At 43.8% G+C, this 19,638-nt stretch overlaps 1 protein-coding gene across 2 annotated transcripts in view; it reads right to left on the reverse strand.

The window, feature by feature from the left end:
• The window catches only part of CDH4 (cadherin 4), a 665,459-nt gene that overhangs the window by 32,846 nt on the left and 612,975 nt on the right, over window positions 1–19,638 (reverse strand). For both annotated transcript variants that reach the window (XM_043527024.1, XM_037915875.2), the window contains exons 9-11: window positions 16,707–16,892; window positions 5,760–6,013; window positions 1,311–1,453 (exon numbers count right to left, since the gene is read on the reverse strand). In XM_043527024.1, coding sequence (XP_043382959.1) covers window positions 1,311–1,453; window positions 5,760–6,013; window positions 16,707–16,892 — 583 coding nt within the window. The remainder of the gene's footprint in view (window positions 1–1,310; window positions 1,454–5,759; window positions 6,014–16,706; window positions 16,893–19,638) is intronic.

Here is a 19,638-nt window from a genome sequence, read left to right on the forward strand (position 1 = left end):
TGGGCTTAGCACACCTCCCCTGGTCAGCATCACCCATTGTCTATCTTAGGCGGCTCCCGGCCTAGTGTGCTGGCTTCTGTGAATCACAGTCTAAGGCACCCATCTCACCCCCTTCATTTACAGGGTGCTTGGGTGCCTGAATCAGGCTTTGTGAATCACAGTGTGTTCCTGTGGTTTTCTAGGTGCCTAAAAGTGAGGCTCATCCTTGCAACATCTCCACACTTTTGTGAATCTAGCCCCCAGATGCTGGAATGGGCATCCATAGAGGCTGCTCCAAATCTAAAGGAATAGTAAATTAAATAATAATGTGGCAGTGGCTGGGTGTAGTTCCAAACATAGCCACCTTCGCTTATCTCTGGCCTCTCCTTGGAACTAGGAGAAATGTAGGTCAGCAGAATTTAATCGCTTGAGTTTGCATTGGGTCTGGACACTGGGGTTGACACCACTAACTTCATTAAAAATGCTGTGCTATCTCTAATGACCACAAGTGTTCAGGACCTCAGCCTGACATCTCGAGAAGATGACTAACGGTGTTAACTGTCCACGTCATTTTGAATGGTCTCTTGCAACATGTGCTAACTCCTTAGCTGTTCCACATTGTATTTAGCTGTGAGTCACGCTCTGAGGACCTTTCCCAGACCTGAAGAAGGTCTGTGTAAGCTTGAAAGCTCGTCTCTTGCATTAACAGAAGTTGGTCCAATAAAAGATATTACCTCCCCCACCTTCTCTCTCTAATCTCAGGAAGAAGCATTGTATTGGTCACAGCTATCCAGATACACTAAAGCACACTAGTACCTAGCTACTGTGGTGATGGCTGGGCACTTTAGAAATGTAGATAGATAGAGAGAGATCAGATTAGACGAGACAGACAGTTTTAAGAAAGTTATAGCATCTTTACATTAAAACAGGTCCGTTTCTTTTTAATACCATCCCCTCTGTCCCTTCAAATTGTTTCTGATTTCCTGATGGAACATTTCTCAGCTGTGGGTTTTGTATGATAATGAAGATCGGTGTGTTTTGCAGCACATGGAGCTCATACCCCTTTGGTATTTCCTTAGATATAGGCTACACTGCTACACAGAACTTCCCAAATCAATTTTCCATTTGCCCTGACTTTCCCTTAATAACACTCTCTGAATGCAGTGCACATTTAATTTACTCCAGCAATTTCCTGTCCCACTTTCGCATTTTTAACCATAAAACCTGGGAAAAAGATAACTTATACTGACAACTCTGTCAGGGCATCATTCCTGTTAATGCATCACATTAGAGTATTATTGAAGCATGAACAATGGGAAGCTTGGGCCCACCGTTGTCAGCCGCCAAGAATGTGGCCTCATAGACATTATTCTTAATGTAGACTGACTCTCGATCAAGGACAGCAGCAGTAGTGATCTGACCATTTGTGGCATTAATGTTCAGCCAGTTTGCAGGATCTGACAGCTTGGAGTATCTACAGAGAAAGGAAATAAATACATGGCAGTCTTTTCAGTGACATGTCCTTAATACAGCTTGAAATAAGGTTTTTTTGGACTCCTGACCCCTGTTTTGAAGGAGCTTTTGGATAACTGGTTTTGTTGACAAACAAAACACTAATTGAGTGTCCATTGCTGGTCATTTTTTTGACCTCTGCAATTATTCAATTTTTCCATTTCCTACCCGTTAAAGGTTCTGCCTTCTGCTAAGTGCCACTTATGCTCCAGCTTCCTGCTAAAGGCAACAAGCCTATTCTACAGCAAGTTGCTAATAAAGATAAAAGGGCCCTTGTTAGAGTACGAAATGGTCCCTACATTCATTTGCTTGTTCCTCAAGAGCTCAGACTAAAGGAGAGATTATTTCCCCATTTCCTGCTCCAGCCCTCCTACAATATAGATTGCTCCGAAATACTGGATATACCTCCCTGTCCACCCCACACACCATAAGGAATTAGTGCTGGAAGGACCACATCTACAAGGTGGGACTCCTAAGACTGACATCATTCTGGCCAATCAACATATTTTACATTAGAGAACCAGACGCAATTACCTCAGTGGTGTATGATGGGAACTTACGGCTGTATTTGCCAATAGGCCCATGAGGCCAGGCTGAAGCAATTTTAGATGTGCCATTTTGGAGTGGCTGCGGGGAGGGGTATATGTATGTGTGCGTGTGTGTTGGGAAGTTGGAGAAGAACCTCAGACAGGGAGATGGACGGTCAGGTGGACTCTGAAGAGTGTCTAGCCAGTATGTGAGACATGGTTAGCTGGTGCAGCTGTGCACTGGCTGTGGAGAGTAGAGCAGCAGTGTAATGGCCGGCAGGGAATTTGGGATGACAGCTACTGCAGAGCCGGCTCTGTGAGAAGAAAGAGTTGCAATGGAAGTGCTGAAATTCTGTGACCTTAGTAGCATGCAGGACAAACTTTTAGAGCCTATGGAAGCTGATAGGGTCAATACAGTCCTGAGAAAAAAGAGTAATACAGAAGGGAGTGTATTTTGGTAGTTAGTGCACAAGACTGGAAAAGGGAAAATCTATTCCTGGCTCTGGCTCTGAGACACTGCATCTCCTTCGGCAAGTCACATCATTTCTCCGTGCCTCAGTTTGCCCTACGTATCTCAGGGATATTATGAGGCTTACTTAATTGCCTGCCAGTAGAAGGGCAAATGATCGGTCATAAGATATCTATCTAAACAATGCAGTCATACTAGATCTGAGAAGACCATCAAAACAAATTCATTCTTTCTCACTAGGACAGTGCTGGAAAATTCACGGCAAACCCAGGAGCCATGCAGGGGTCCTGACAGCATCGCAGTCTTGAAATTCAGACCAGGTGGTTCAGCACAGTTTCACCCGAGGCACATTTTCTGGCAATCCTCAAGGGTGCTCTGTTAGGACCAGAGGCAGGGCATTCTCAGCTGGAGGGCCCCCAACTGTGGAATTTATTACCCTATGGGGGCTGGAACAATTTCTACAGTTGGGGGCGCTGAGAGCCGTTGAACCAAACTGTAAACGCTGTGTATGATGGAGACCACTTCAAGCCAGAGGGTTCTGCAGCACACTCCACACCTGTAGTCCCAGCACCGACGTACTCCCCTTGCCAATCTACCACAGCTCAAGGTTGTTAGCATTCTACCTGGTTGGTTCTATAGAGCTTGGCACATTCCAGTCAAACCTTTTCCAAATGGCTCTAAACAGAGGCACTCTCTTTAATGTTTTTTTAAATTCTCTCTTTATTGCTCATGATTTCTACGGGGCTTACTTTTCTAATGTTTATGTTAAAATGAATCTTTGTTGCTATCTGTCGTGTGTCCAGGAGCAGTAGAAAGGACCATATTATATGTTATTGAAATAAACAAACACACTTGGGCTTATTTTGGAGACAACTTGGGCTTGTTGATGGTTTTTGCATCAACATCCTGCAAAATTCAAGGTCCCCTGATACGTAAGCAGGTGAACTCCATGGCTTTGGCTGAATTTCACTTTCAGGTGCTGGTTTGTTTGAAGCTGGAACTCAAAGTGAAAAGTGAGCAGCCTGAGTCCAGTCTGGATTCAAACAACAATAAATTGTCTGCACAAGCCCCTGCCAAGTAAAACTGTTATGTTGCATGGAGCTATATTCTTTAAGGTGATTGTTTTTTAATATCATGGTTGTCACTGTGCCCTTTCATTGCTGAAAATGATCAGTGATCCGGCCTGCAAAGCTGCCTTCATGGATTCTTTTGTGGCTAAAGAAGATTATTTGAGATGTGACATAGGCTATGATCACTAACAATATCTGTGGCTTGTTGGGGGATGTTCTTAAGCCCAGATCTTTCATTTGGGAAAATTATATTTAATAAAAGACTATAAAAGCTGCTTGCAAAGATATAGTGGCTGGATCCTGTTCTCAGCTAACTGAAAACTGTTTAGGAGATTAGTGTATACATATGTATCGCCCATTCATTTCACTGCTTCGAATATTTACCCTCTAGCATTTTTTGTGTGTCTAACTCGGCAGTGCCAGCTGTGAAGACAAGACAAAAACAAACCAAAACATCACTTTGCTTTGTTCACAAAAACTGCTGGGGAAAGTCTCCACTGAGCCTAACAATATTTTGCAGCTTCTTGGAGTCACTCTGCCATGATGAAACCCAGGTAAGAGAGAGCTACGCTTACATTTAAAAATAGTGTCATTGGATCCAAATTTTCAATGAAATGTGTGTCCCGGGAATGCTATGAAGAACAGCTCAAGTAACTCACTGTTGATATTTAGAGAAGATCATGCAAGGTCCTATGCATCTGCCAGGCAGTCAGAAAAAACGGCTCAGCCCAGTGTGTCATTCTCCCCAAAACAGGAGAAGTTACAACTAGTAATTTTCATTTTGGAGTACAATCCAAATATCCACAGAGCAGAGAGAGTATTTGAGCTGATGGGAACTGTTCTCCTCTATGGACTTCAAAACTGGCTTTAGTGGGGAAGGAAGGGAAATAAAGACCCTTCAAAGCAGTGATGGGCAACCTGCGGCCCGCGGGCCACATGCGGCCCATCAGGGTAATCTGATTGCAGGTTGCGAGACATTTTGCTGACGTTGACCATCTGCAGGCACCACCCCCCACAGCTCCCAGTGGCTGTGGTTCTCTGTTCCCAGCCACTGAGAGCTGCTGGCCACTGCTTCCCGCAGCTCCCTTTGCCCGGGAACAGAGTACCGTGGCAACTGGGAACTGCTGAGGGTGATGCCTGCGGACGGTCAACATCAGCAAAATGTCTCGCGGCTCGCAATCAGATTACCCTGATGGGCCACAGGTTGCCCACCACTGGCCCACTTTGTTTATGCAGAGCAGTAGCTGCATGATGCAAGCCTAACCATTTTAAAAGTCAAGCCCATGAAGCTGCATGATGCAAGCCTAACCATTTTAAAAGTCAAGCCCATGAAGTTCAGTGGAATTTGAACATGCATCTGGAAGGTGCCCAGGTGCTCCTGAAAGGGGATGAAGGATGGTCTTGTGATTCATTCACTAGAATGGGACTCTGGAAAAGTTGATTCGGTTCCCCACTTTGCCACGTTTTCTTTGTGACATTGGGCAAGTCACTTAGGGCTGGACTTTCAAAGGTATTTAGGCACCCAAAGATGCAGATAAGCGCTTTTGAAAATCTTGCCTATCTGCATGTTTAAGGGTCTAAATACCTTTGAAAATCTAGCCCTTAATCCTTCTGTGCCACCTGTAAATTGGAATAATATTACTTCTTTCCTCCTACCCTTTGTCTGTCTTGTCTATTTAGACTGTAAGCTCTTTGGGGCAGGGACTGTCTATGATGATCATGCATATGTACCTAGTACAGTGGGGCCTTGATCTGAGTCAGGGACCCTAAGAGTTACTATAATAGGAATAATAAATATGTTTTATACTGATAAGGGGACTTAGCTCCCTGAATGTTGATTGATTTCAGTGGGGGGATAGGTGAAGGCTCTCAGCACTGCTCAGAATTAAACCCTTTCTGAGATTCACTTATGTGACACTGGGTCTGACTGTGTCTTACCCACAAATAGCCCCATTCAGAATCTCACCCATTGGTATGGTCCTGAATATTAAAGGCTGCTAAGTGTGTTGAGAGCTTTGGATGGAAGGTGCTAGAGAAGTGCCAAGCATTATAATTACATTATATAGGCTAGTTTATGCAGTAGATTCTGATTGGTGCACACTGTTGCTTTGGTTGCTTTGATTGGTGCATGCCCCCAGCCTTCTATATCCTAACTCTTGCTCTTGATTTTATACTACCTCCTTTGTCTATCTGGTTTCCCACCTTACTGCTTGCTGCATGAAGCGATCAGGATCCACAGCTGAAAATGTTGTCAGTGCCGTCCCCGGGGACACCCCTTCCTCCAGCCTGATTAACTTGTGGTTTGTTGGAAAATAGGGCGCCTCATTGATATCCGTGACTGAAATGGTGACTCCTGCTGTAGACTGGAAGGACATCTGGATTCCGCTTGCTAGTGGAGCTTGGTTTGACACCATCACGGTCAGCATGAAAGCCCTGTTCATTTCGTAATCGACAGCCTACAACAAACAAGCACACAAGATAGCCCCATGTGGAGAATAAATTCCACCCGCTGGTAGAAAGCTGGAAGATTTAGAATGGGGACAATACCAAAGGTCACTGTGTAATCTAATTTCTGGATGCAGGATCCAGGTTCTGTGGTCAGTTGCAAAGGTGTAAATCCAAAGTAATAATCACTTCAGCAAACAAAGTTTCCAGATTCACACTTGTATAAATGAGGTCAGAATTTGACCCTTAGATTTCTGGGAAATAAGAAAACAGGATAAAAAAGACCCGGAAGGATTTTCCCTAAGTTTTGTTCAGGTGCTAAGTATTTTCCAGAAGGGAAGGAGACTGACTTTAGGGCCATGTCTACATTAGGAGTGCTTTGCCAGTATTTAACTGTCCCAGTATCAGGGACTCCAGAACAGACGGGGCCATGGGGCCATCTCCCCCCCACTTTTTTTACCAGCGATAAGGGCAAGCGACGGGGAGGAGAGGGCGGAAAGGAGTGAGCGGGGGGCAGAGTCTTAGGGGGAAGAAGCAGCATGGAAGTGGGGCCCTAGGGAGGAGTGGTGTGGGGGCAGGGCCTCTGGGGAATGGGTGGCATGAGAGCAAGGAGAGGAAGAAGGGGTGGGGCATGGTTCGGGCACCTCTGCCCCCCCACCCCACTTTTAAGGTGCTTCCACTGCTCCTGCCCAGTATATTATACTGGCAAGGTGCTCCTAGCGTGGATGCAGCTTTTGTCAGTATAGCTTACTCTAGTCCCCCCGAGCAAAATAATCTATTCAGGCAAAAGTGCAGTTTTGCTGGTATAACTGTGTCCACACTAGGGGCTTCTGTGGGCACAGCTCTGTCGGTCAGGGATCACACCTCATCCCACCCCTGTCCAACAGAACTATGCTACTAGGTTTTCGTAGCGTAGACCTGGCCAACCGTAGCATTCAGATTTCAGCAACTGCTCCCACCAAGGGCAGCTATAAAAGCAACAAGTGTAGCCATGCTAAAAGGAATTAGACAGGTACTTAACAGAGTTATTAGCATTTAAAGTTGCTGGCGAAGTAACTGGGTCAGATTCAGTGGACTCCTGAGCCTGTAGTGCTCCTAGTTTCCTCTCAAGTAAGATTACATGTGAAAGTTGGGTCGCAAGGTACTAAAGCTGGTTCGGTAAATCATCCTGATTCCCACTGGTGCCTTTGAAAGCTGGTCTCACATGATGTTTTACGGTTACTCACGTATTTCCAAAGGTATGTTTTGCCAGTGGGTGGCTGTAGCTCTCATTTCAACATACACAAAAGGAGAAGTGAGAGGGAATAAAAAAGCTTTACCTGGCATAACTGATTGAACTGCAGTGTAATAATAATCTCTATACCATCCCTGTAATTATTCTGAGGGTAGCTGCTAATCATATGCCAGTGAGGCTTGAGTTATGCAGGATAACACCTCTGCCCGTTAAAACATGCTTTGCCATAATTTATTAATTTAGAAGTATATGAATTCCCTCTAATATGTCTTCTAATGTGATGACTATTGACTGGCTCTAGAGGCTGAGTGCCAGGGTCTCAGCTGGTGAAAACTGGCGAAACTCTAACGACTTCAGTAGAGACACACTGATTTGCACCAGCTGAGGCACCGTCCCCTATGTTCCAAGTAAGAAACAGGAATGCCAGGGCTTAATTCAAACCACGGAGTGGCTGGTCTGAGGCTAATGGCCACAAGGGAAAAACAAATTCCATGGAGGAAAAAGGGCAAAAGGTCATATATTGGAATCTGTGTTTGGCTGAAGTGCTTGTGCAATGTTCCCATTATTAAATGATTTCTTGACAGGCAGGTCCAGCACTTACTTAATAAATAAAAGGAACTCACACAGACTGATACCCACCAGCACTGGTGCAGGGACTTACGCTGCTTTCAAGAAAGGAGGCACGTTAAAACTTCTTGCTTCAATACTATTTGAATTGTTCAGCTAATGTGTTTCCAGCTCCAAACTCTCCATCTAGTCTCCTTAATTCATATTCATTAATACTTCATTTTCCTCTGCACTTGCCTTTTGCTACATATATCAAACTAAAAAAAATTTATTTATACACATTCAACCCACCGTTCCGTGGACTGTAGTTCATCAGATGACGCTATGTTGAGGGACAGGGCCCATAAAGCAGAAGACACTACATTGATATGCTTTGAGAAGCAGAGATTTGTTAATGACTTCAGAGTTGTGGCCTGGCTCTTGGTTCCAAGGGAACTAGTTCAAATCTGTCTGTTCTCTCTCATCCTTCAGGCCCTTGCCAAGGATTCCTGAGCATCCCGTTTAGAACCTTCTTCCCTACAAGGCCCAGTATTGTAACCAAAACTTCCTTAGCCTGGGCTGGAGAGGATGCCCTCAGAATGTAACAGTGATCAGACTTGATCTGCTATCAGTGCTGACACTAGAGGCCACTCTCAGTTCTCGCTAATATTTCTTCCACTGTGCTGAGAATTTACTGATTCTGGGCTGTGTTCCGCACCCTTTGCACAAAGAGAGTGGAGACCGACTGCCAAATCCTAACCCTCCCCTGGAACGAGGGAGTCCTCAGCAGGTGCAGACTGGTGTAGCTGGTTCTTATGCCAGCAGAGGGGTGCACTGGGGCGGGAGGGAGTTGTTCAGAGGCAGAGAGAGGTGAGCAGCAGGGAGTGGCTGGACTGCGATGCACTCTGGCAATCCCCAGCTGGTAGATGGTCCCTTGAGGATCATGTTAGAACAGCCTCCAATCTGCACCTGAGGTTGGTCAGAGAATCAGAGGGCTGCAACTGGCTCCCTGACAGCCCTCTCAGTCTCCTGGCTTAGCAGAGAATCTGGCTTTGCTTGTTTTAGGTAAGCAAAGGGAATGCTAGGCCCAAATTCAAACCACAGCAACACTGAGGCAAGTGGAGAAAATTCCATAGGGAAAAAAAAAAAGGTGAAATATGGGCTCTGTATCTGCTGAAGTGCTTGTGCTAATCTTCCCATTGCTAAAGAATTCCGTAGCAGTCAGGGTCAATTCAGCCATACACAGACTTAATACAGCACATTCCCTGGACAGCATCCATACTGCACACCCACCAGGATGGCAAGCTATGCAAACTGCACGTCCCTGCCTGAACGGAGGTCAATCCAGTTTTCAGTATAATAGCTGCGTGCAAACGGAATAATCCGCTACTATTGATATTAACCTCAAACTTTATTTCATTTCTGTATGTCTCTGGGGTACCATATGGTTTATCTGAGCGTATGGATGGCAAATGGGTATGCAATGGGTGAGCATTAATCAGATGTGACGGGACAAACCTCGTAGTGGTTTGTTCCTCCAGTTCTCAATTCTTCACACTGGGCTAACACTTTCCATCTTCATGTCACTGAAAATGCTACATATCGATTAGCCCAACAGCAGGAGCAATAGCCTGGAAATATGTAACATCTTGGATGAGAATATGTCTCAGGCAGAATCTGATTCCTCATGTATTTCTTTTATTATATATATGTGTGCGTGAGAAAGAGATGTATGTGTAGTCATATAATATATTACACACACACACAAACACAATAAAAGAACATTATTTAAGATTGCAAAATCAAACACTCAAAAGACAGGAAATTCCAGAATTAAGGTTGCCCGAGCAATCTTAATTCAGTCCCCTTGTGTGTCTGCATTATCACAGTCTTTAATTACATGATCACATAGTATTTTACCACAAGACCTCGTCTCAGTCAGTGAACAAGACAGATAGTGCTCAATTAATGAGCAGCTATTCAATATTTCCCCCCCTCCTTGTTCAAACCTTACTCTGAAGACAGAATTATTAATTTCATCAGAGGCTTTTCTCTTGCAGTTGTCACTATATCTTGAGTATTTCAAAAATATTAGTGAATTTATTTTCACAACACCCTTTGTGAAAGGAGGGGTTATTATTATCCACATTTTGCACATGGGGAACTAAATCAAAGAGGGAGTAAAGTCAAAAGTATTCACCAATTTTGAGTGCCCAATTTCAGCTGCCTAGAATCTGTTTTTTAAGAGTACTGAGCACTATATAGCATTTCACAAGTTTAAAGCACACGTCTCATTGACTTCAGTGGCCACTGAGAGTGCTCAATACTTCTGCAAAAAAAAATCAGGGTCTCAAGTTGAGTGCCCAGAAAATGAATAATACACAATTAGCGACCACCTGTGCAATGTTTTGTTTAGATGACTTGCCCAGCATTACATAGGAACACTGTGGCTGAGATAGGGGTAAAATCCAGTTCTCCAGGTAGAATTTGACTGTCTTAACCATGAGACAATTTTCTTTACAAAATCCTAATGAATTTACAGAGCAAACAGGTCCATCTTGTGCAGTGAATGAGGCAAGAGTCCTGTGGGAAAATAGTATGTGATCACGTAATTAAAAAACAACCACAACACATACACACAGGGGAGGGGTGTGATGTAAGGTTGTGCAGGCAACTTTAATTCAGGCATTTCCCGTCTTCTGAGTGCTTGACTTTGCTGCATTAATAATTTTTTAATGTAGGTTTTTGTGTGTAATTTCCTAGGTTTTTAAAAAAGCAAACTGAAAAATCTCAGAATTCCATCACTTTGCCAATGAGTTTCATGGATATTTGCTGACAGCAGAGGAAAGTGAGAGTCTGGGCTATACGGTTCCATTCCGAGTTCTGGAAGGGAGTGTGCTATAGCAGGAATAATCTCTTTTGCCAATTCCTCCCCTGAGCATAACCCCTTCTGCCTCATCCTCTCCAACCTGTCCTTGTCCCATCTCTTTTCCACCCTTGGTTTCTCATCCTAGTCCCAATCTCCTCACCTAGCCAGTCTCAGTCTCCACTCCTCAAATTTCTCATCCCAATCTCCTCACCCAGAATGTCCTCGCCTCACCCAGCCAGTGCCAGTTCCTTTCCTCCCAGCTTCTCATCTGATCTGTCTCTTCCCTCCAGCTCTCAGTCCAAGTCTCCTTGCCCAGCCAGTCCTAATCTCCCACCCCAACTCCCATTTCCAGTTTCTGCCCTCCTGCCCTTTGGGCTCCTTGTCCCAATCTGCTTCCCCTCCCAGGTCCAGCTCTTGTTCCCTCTGCATTTCAGGCAAATAGCATCCTCCTCCACATTGCCTGGGCTCAGCTGCAGGTTACTGAGAGCACAGGAGAGACAGGCTTCCTGCTCTCAGTTCAGGTATCTGGACCTGGACAGAGCACAGACCGTAGCAGCCCAGAGCTGCCATTGCAGGGAAAGTCCTGCTCAGTCCCAGGCTGGCCTATGCCCTGTGCAGATGGAATCTGAAAGGAATTTAGCTTCTAATAGCCAAGAAGTCTCTATGCACGTGCAAACTGTGATTTTTCAGAGGTTTATAATGTGGCCAAATTTGGACAGATTTTCAGGGGGATGACAAAAGGCACATCCTTGTCATAAAGGCCAGTCCTCTGCCAAATTTCAAGTCCCTTCTCCAAAGCATGGGGGTGCTACAACTATTTAAAAAAAAACACAAAAAAGCCCACCCGCCCCAAATTTTTAACATTGTCAAAACAATGTATTTTTCCCAAGCCTTATTCTCAGAAATGGCTGAACTGTTTTGGCTGAAAATTTCCAAACAAATTTAGCCTGAGGCAGACATCCAGCATGGAAAATTTCAGCCTCTCAGACTTGGGAAAGTTATAAGCAACTGAAAACAGGGTCTTCTAATGGGAGCTATTGGGCATCCTTAATAATAGATACTGCTACCAGTCCCGCCTATAATATATTTACATTTCTCTTTGTGAGCTAGAATTAACAGCATATGAATATAATAAATGATATTTACATTAGAACCTCCTTTATCCCTGAAGTTCTCTTATCCAAAACTGGGTTATGTCCCCAGACATTCATTAGTTAGATTATGAACTTCCACACTTACCTCAAATTTGTGAGAGTGACTCCTACACCCCCTCACCCATTTGGTTAAACAGCATTCAGTTCTTCTCTATTCCAGTGGAACATATAACAGCCCTGGTTTGGGGTTGCACCCATGTAACCACGGGCAAAGGAAAGCATGTATTCTTTAACTCTCTATGACATTTATGATACCCAGGCCCAAATGTCTCAAAGCACAAGCAATTTATGTGCACGTTAGCTGCACATGCACCACGACCAGTGCGTCGTATCAGGAATTTGAACATGCACAAATGTATGCGCACAGACAAACCTGACTTGCCTGTGATTTGGGCGTTCAGCCTGAGCACTTTTGCAAGCATACTTACATTTTGACCCCACAGAAAAACACAAATGAAGATCAGCATACATGCCAATGAGAGATCATACACACACTATTATATGTGCCAGACTGGGGTACTTATGGGGCTACCCTGTTACCTGCCACCTGGGATGCTTCTCCTTCATTTTGCCACACCACTTTGGTTGTATTAAATCAAGAAATCATTTTCAGTTTTAGCCTCTAATTTTCATGACAACTGCTTGCCACCGCAAAAGTGGGTCTGCACCAACTGGGTGTACACCAGTATTTAAATGTGCCAATCAGGCAGTTGGGATCAATGTATGAGGGGTGCGCCCACTTTTGCAGGCACTATCCGCTGTGTGCACAAAATTTGAGGCTGTTCAAAAATATGGCTCTGATATCTTGTCTTGGGATGCACAGATCAGCCTCCTGATCTCAAGTTACTAAGTGGCTCAAGTTACCTAGGCACAGCTGGTTAAAACAGGGCTTACAATGTGTTCTTCTCTTCTCAACATACTTTTAACTGAAGGGAACAAATTTGCTTTATGCTATTGTTATGCCAAGAGTGAGATCATTAATGGAAGCATCTCCATGCAGAGTACTTAATACTGCATTAGTGAGCTGGCTGCCACAGGGCATCCACGGCTGCTCTTGGAGATCGTGTTCAGACTCTGCTGTGTCTCGACTGAGTGGGAAGTTATTCTCTCCCCATTTACAAGGCTTGCAGTGGAGAGAAGGGCCTTGCACCCTCACAGTAATGATATGAAAAGCAAAAATGAAACTGTATCCTTTGGTGATCAGACTGGTAGGGCACAGGTCGTTTTGCTGAGAGCTGGTTAAATGCTGCAGAAACAGCCTTCATGGACATTCATTTGAGTTCTGACGGGCTGTTTGGTTCGAACATCTTTATGCCCCTTTTGGTTTGCGAACATGCACAAAGACATGTTTGGGGAGGATGAGTGTTCTTTGCAAGAATACACCTATTGCATTGTATTTGCTACTTCCTGTAGGCCAGGACGTGAACTCTTTTACTCACACAATTAGTCCCATAGACACTGACTCCATGGGTGTTCCGGGGCTGGAGCACCAATCGACAGGCCCCGCTGATCAGCTCCTCCCCTTCCCACCCAGCGCCTCCTGCTCGTTGCTGATCAGCTGTTTAGCAGAGCGCAGGAGGCGCTGGAGGGAAGGGAGAGGCGCAGGGTTAGGAAGAGGCGGAGCGAGGCCCGGGTGTATTCAGGGGAGGGGGTGGAATGGAGCAGGAAGAGGCAGGACAGGGGCAGAGTGGGGGCGGGAAGAGGCAGAGCAGGGTGGGGCACTGGGGGGAAGGAGTGGATTGGGGGCAGGAACTGGGGCGGAGCGGGGGTCAAGCACCCATGGAAATCAGAAAGTTGGCACCTGTTCAGTTCAATGGGACATGCATGTGGTTAACTATTCACCATTGTGAGTAAAAGGTTCACTACCTGGCTCTATTTGTTATTCTCTTGTTTAAAAAGTTTCACTGGTCCAACCAGGGAGTAGAAACAATGTAATGTGACTTAGGTGACCACGCGGATGCTGTAGGATATAATATGTAGAATGTATATTTTAGGTCTTGGGACATGTGAAAAGATGCCTGCTTGTCTATCAAGGAAAGAGAACAGCCAGACAAAAAGATGAGCCAGCAATCCAATCAGGTAAACAACTGCATTAACGAACTAATCTTAGTGCTCGGCAGAAAAAAAGTGTTTATTCAATCTATTACGAATAGCTTCGTAACAGCGTATATAAGGCAAGCACCTGAATGTGGGGGCGCGCTTGCATTTAATCCTGTGCCGTGCCCCGTTTTGGTGGACTGATCACTCAGTGAAGCAGCGTATCAACGACATATTTCTGCAGCTCAAGAGTCTGTCTGTGGGCCTGTGTGTTCTGGGCGGTGGGAAAGACCTGCTCAATAGATGCCACGAGCAGTGATCACTGAGGGGTCTGAGGTCAGGTTGCACGCAATCCCCCAACAGTAAAATATTTTGTCTTAACTGAAAATGCTCAACAGTTTTCAAAGCAGAAGGTGAAATCCAGAGTCTTTCCTTCCCCACCTGGAACATTTAGTCAGAGGCAGTTTTCTCTCCCACTCTCTTGTTGAAGAGCACTGAGAAACTCTTATCAAACTGACAGGGTTCAGAATAGCAGCCGTGTTAGTCTGTATCCGCAAAAAGAAAAGGAGGACTTGTGGCACCTCAGAAACTAACAAATTTATCTGAGCATAAGCTTTCGTGAGCTCACAAAAGCTTATGCTCAAATAAATTTGTTAGTCTCTAAGGTGCCACAAGTCCTCCTTTTCTTATCAAACTGGAAGACTGAGAAGCTTAGGATATACAGAAGGAGCAGGTGAGGTTATCTACCAAAGACATTCTATGGAACTTCAGGCTTTGAGCTCAGTGTGACACGACAGGATTTTCGGTGTGATTCGTTGCATTGTGATCACTATTGGTTATATAGCAATGGAAAATCAACATTGGCATCAGTGGCATCTTGACAAATCTGTCCTGCTTTTTGCCTGCAATTTCTGAATAAGGGATGGCTCATTATGCAAAAGTCCTGGTGTCGCAAGGATGATCATGTAAATCCCCTGGTTTTCACTTTGATGCAGCTTGAAAACTACAGTCATGACACTTTGTGCTTTGCTAGATTAGGAATAAAGGGCTTTTTTTCTTTTAGTGAAAATTTGATGAATGTTGGCATTTCTACTTCAGATCAGCTGCTGAGGTGGAAAAAAGTTAAATTGTTTCATTTTGCCATGTTGAGTTTTTGTTTTTTAAGCAGAATAAAGCCCCCCACCCGCAACCCAACCAAATCTGAAAAGGTATTTTGATGTTGCAGCAGAGAAGGCTGCCAGTCATCGTTAGAGAGTAATAAGAGAGGTAAATAAAAAGCCCTGCTGAAATACCATCTAGCAGGTAAGATGATGCTTCCTTTAAAGTTTCAGCAAAGTGGCATTTGCAGACACACACACACACAGCTTAAGGGGCAAAGAACAGGACAAGCTCGCACATTCCTACCACGGTAATCTGAATGGCATTTCACTGATGTCATTTTTCCTAATAGTCGAAGTGTGTGTATTAAGAATGACTGCAATTTGTTAGCTACGAGGGAGTGTTTTTTCACCCACAGTCATTCTTTAATTGTGCAGCTCTTTACACTTTAGTGCTGCTACTGCCGTGTATTTATTAAAACTTTTGTTAGGAGAAGGTCACACTTTTCAAAAGGTAGAGGCTTTGTTCTTAACAGCATAAATAAATCTTTTCAGGTGCCGCACATGGTACATGTAGGGCAAGTTCCTTCAGATCACAGCAGTCTATTCATGCTTCTTTGGCTTTCTTGAGAGTCAGTGGGAACATCTGTAGGAATCTTATCTACTAACTGGTTCACTGAATGTTGAATGAATGTAGCTGTGTTCTGACTGCATTTAATATCTGCAGAGGCATTCACTGTCTGGGGTTGCTGGTTTTACGCAAGTCAATGCAAAGCAAACCCTCAAATGAAGACTGAACTCATGCCCTTTGGAGGGGTAGGGGATGAAGGGAAATGGAATTTGATACCCATTCCAAATACTCTTAGGGTTCCAGGTTCCAAGCTGTAGCATTTAGGACATTATAGAAACTGGATGACAGTGGATGAGGCAGAGCTCTGAACTTCACATTGCTCACTTCCTACTTCTGCCGCAATATTGAAAGCAACAAACTGTAGGTTAAGAATATCTGGGGACCTGTTTCTCAAGGAGTCTTTGGGTCAGATCCTCAGCTGGTATAAATATGTATAAAGCCATTAATGTCAATGCAGCTGCTCTGAGTTACACCAGCTGCATATCTGGCCCATCAAGTGTGTTGATGGTTTGGTATCGGTAAAGCAATAGCTCCCAAACTTTTCAGGCAACTCCACTAGACTAAAACCTTCTCTGCACCAGCTACTGAGGACTTCTTCCCCTTTCCTCTTTGCTGCCAGCAACCACATCCCTCCTTGTGATGACAATCCTCCTTCCCCCACTGCTTTCATAAGGTATCAGGTGTCCAGGTTTTGTGCTGCTGCCCATCTCACATGCAGATGGGTGTGCTCCAACCGTCGATGGAGCGTGGTGCACTCCAAATTCTAGAATACGTCAGACTGGGCAAGGCTACAGAGTCCAATCTCCACTATAGTTAGGAGCCAGAAAATGGGAAGACAAACAGGAATAGTATCTTGAAGTGCAGCTCAGAGACTGTGTCCTACGTTCATCATGTAAAAGTTTGTGAGGGCATGTGGTGGCGCAGCCAAAGAATGAGAGGGTGGTGAACCAAGAATTAGTGGATTGTAGTACAGTATGCATGTCACGTGCTACAGAGAGAGAGGGAGATTCAAGCACTGACATTCCCAGGCACAGAAGACATGAAATAATGGCAGACTTCTGGGAATCCTCCTGGGAGTAATTAGCTTAGAGGGTCACAAAGACTGACTCAGTTTGGCTTCCATTGAAGTCACCTACCTTCACCACAGTTACCATGCCTTCATTGGTAACTGGATCCGTCCGAATGGTGAAATGACCCGAAGGATCTCCACTGATAATGCGGTACACGGCGTTCCAGTTGGGGGAGTGAGGCTGGTCCCGGTCCATCACAGTCAAATTTGCAACCACAACTTCCACTCTGTTCTCAGGAACCTCCCCGGAATACTGCAGTCAAAAAACAGGAACTGTTATGAAGAGTTCTTAAGGACTGCAGGGCTAAATCCCCAACTGGTTTAAATTGGCACAGCATCCTTGAAGTCACTGGAGCTATGTTTATTTACATCATCCGAGAAACTGGACCTCAGTGTTCAGAGACGGTACTAGTAGTAAAATAAGAGTTAAAAGTATTCTCAGTTACTATACCTGCCCCTGAGTCCCTTTGGCACTTGTGATTTTAAAAATTCCATTTTCTTTTCTTTAAATGTTTTTCCCCACCCTATTGCTGTCTGAAAGACCTACACAAACAAATGCGTGAAACTGACTAACTATCCAAAAGAAACAGCCAAAGCGTTGTCAGATGTGCAAAGTAAGCAAATTGGGGAAAAAAAAGACTTTCCCCCCTTAGTAATCATGTTCAGTTATAGTAATCGGAGCTGTTAATTGTGACAATAGGAGATGAAACATCAGACCAAAGCGATTTTAAAATTCTTTTACTGTGTCCCTTTAATGTAAAACATTTTCAGATACTCAGTTTTCAAATGATGCAATCTTATAGCTTGATTTTACCTAATTTTTCTTTTTTCTGCTTTTGATTTGATTTTGCCTGCTATTTTTCTAGTGATTTTTTGCATCAGCCTTTCTTATAGGTTAATTCTATTATTTGTTTTCATGAACCACAGCCAGTTTATGCATATTATGATGCATTATCTGCCTTCCTCTCAATTTTCTGCTTTCAAACCCTTGATTTAACATATATCTGGTCTAGGACCCTTGACAGTTCATATTTCCTGTCTTTAGGGCCCAAAAGCTTCCACTTAAACACCTAAATAATGCCCACATCTTCAAACGTGCCCAGCAGACATAAGCTTCTATTGACAACAATTGCGAATCAACACTTAGATGGGCATACGGCAAATTAAACACCGGGCAAACAATGGAGCTGCTGGCCCCAGTTCTGAAGTTGAAACTCAGGCCCCAATTGTGGGCTCAGAACACTTTCGAAAATCTGGCTCTTGATATGTATTTATGCAGAAGTGTGCTAATTACAACAAATAATTATTTTGTTATTTAGCTGAAGATTCCCTTTAAAGTAACATTGTTCTAGTTTGACACCATTCAACATTTTTGTTTATATATACTTACCACATTTCACATCTGACAGCAAAAAGTTTTAATTTGCCATATGCCAATCTAAATGTAGTTTTGCCCTTTAGTGATATCTTTAATGGCATTTTGCTTTCTTTTCACTTATGCCCCTGTCCTAAATAAGTTTTCATTAGCAAATACAGATGGTATTTTTGCCTACGTCCGTTAGGTAGTGGAGCAAAACAGTGGGATGCCACTTATTAATTCTAGTTCCGAAATATATCATAGCTTCTCTACTTCTCTTTGTTTCCCACTATGTAGCCAGGTCATTATGTATTCTCATGCCCAATTTGGAATCTCTGCAGCATTCCGTTTAAGCAGGGGAATATCACATCGAAATTTAGCAAAAGCCTTTTGAAAAATCCATTAGATCATGTCATGTGCACACTTCTATTATCATTCTTGTCTGAAACCTGCTCAAAAGAACTCAAGGAGATTAGTTAGGCAGGATCATCTCTTGCTAAATCCGCGATGGTTATATCCCATTGGATTAGATTAATGTTGTACTGCAAGTCAGAGATGACAAGTTGATGGCCCTTTGGTTTGCTTGGGCAGTTGACTGCACTGTGTTAAAATCAAGGCATCATATTTGCTGTATTTCCGAGGGAACTAAGCATGTTAAATTAAGTAATGTACCTATCCCAGGTCACTGCCAGTTCCTGTCTTGAGCCCATATGAGTCACATGAATTAAGAGAAATTTAAAGATTTAATCTATCCTATCGCTCAAAACTTAAAGCCCTCACCCACATTTTATTTACTCAGGCTAAAATCCCATTGCCTTTAGAAAGAGTTTTGCTTGCGTAAAGACTGTACAAGAAATAACTGCGGACTTCAGAATTAGGTCTGCTATTCATTTAACTCTTTGTGGGACCAAGTAGGATGAACTCAGAACAAATCATTGATAGAATTTTTTGCTATAACAGTGGACCAAATCCTGCAAGATATTGCACATCTTTTACTTCCAGTGGGCTACATCCTGAGAGGGACTGAGCCTTTGTGACTTCCACTAAAGACAGTCCTTTAAGGAAAAATCCTATGGAATTTAATAGGGATGAAACCAATATAATTTTATAGAAATAGCTCTAAAAGTCCTTAGACTTTAAGAGAGAACAATATTCTGTCTCAGGGTTATTTTGATCCATTCTCTAAGATGTGTTTAGGGTTTTCTTTTTTTTAAAGAAGCCCCCAGGAAGGTTATTATTTTCTGTAAGACTGTTTTCATAAGGGTGGGAGTCACAATGCTCAGCAAGTATTAAGCATCTTTCAGAATTTGGTCCATTCAGGCCATTGGGAGTGGACGGCATCTGAGGAAGCAATCAACTCTTCACAAGATCCAGGGATTTCAGTGGAAACTGGTCATTATGCATACAGGGCCAGACCAGCTCGTGTCGATCAGAGTAGCTGCACTGAAGTCAACAGAGCTATACCAACTTACACCAGCTGAGGAATGAATCCTGAAAGATACTTAACACTTTGAAGTTTACATCAATTTTTTTTCAGCTGTGGCTCAGGACTTATTGTAACCCACGGCCTCAGCCCTCCGGTCTATCTGACAGTCTTCCATTGTTTAAGTAAGCATGTGCTGTAACGTATGCACAATTCTGT

Source organism: Chelonia mydas, chromosome 13 (genome assembly GCF_015237465.2).
Source record: "Chelonia mydas isolate rCheMyd1 chromosome 13, rCheMyd1.pri.v2, whole genome shotgun sequence".
NCBI classification, from domain to species: Eukaryota; Metazoa; Chordata; order Testudines; family Cheloniidae; genus Chelonia; species Chelonia mydas.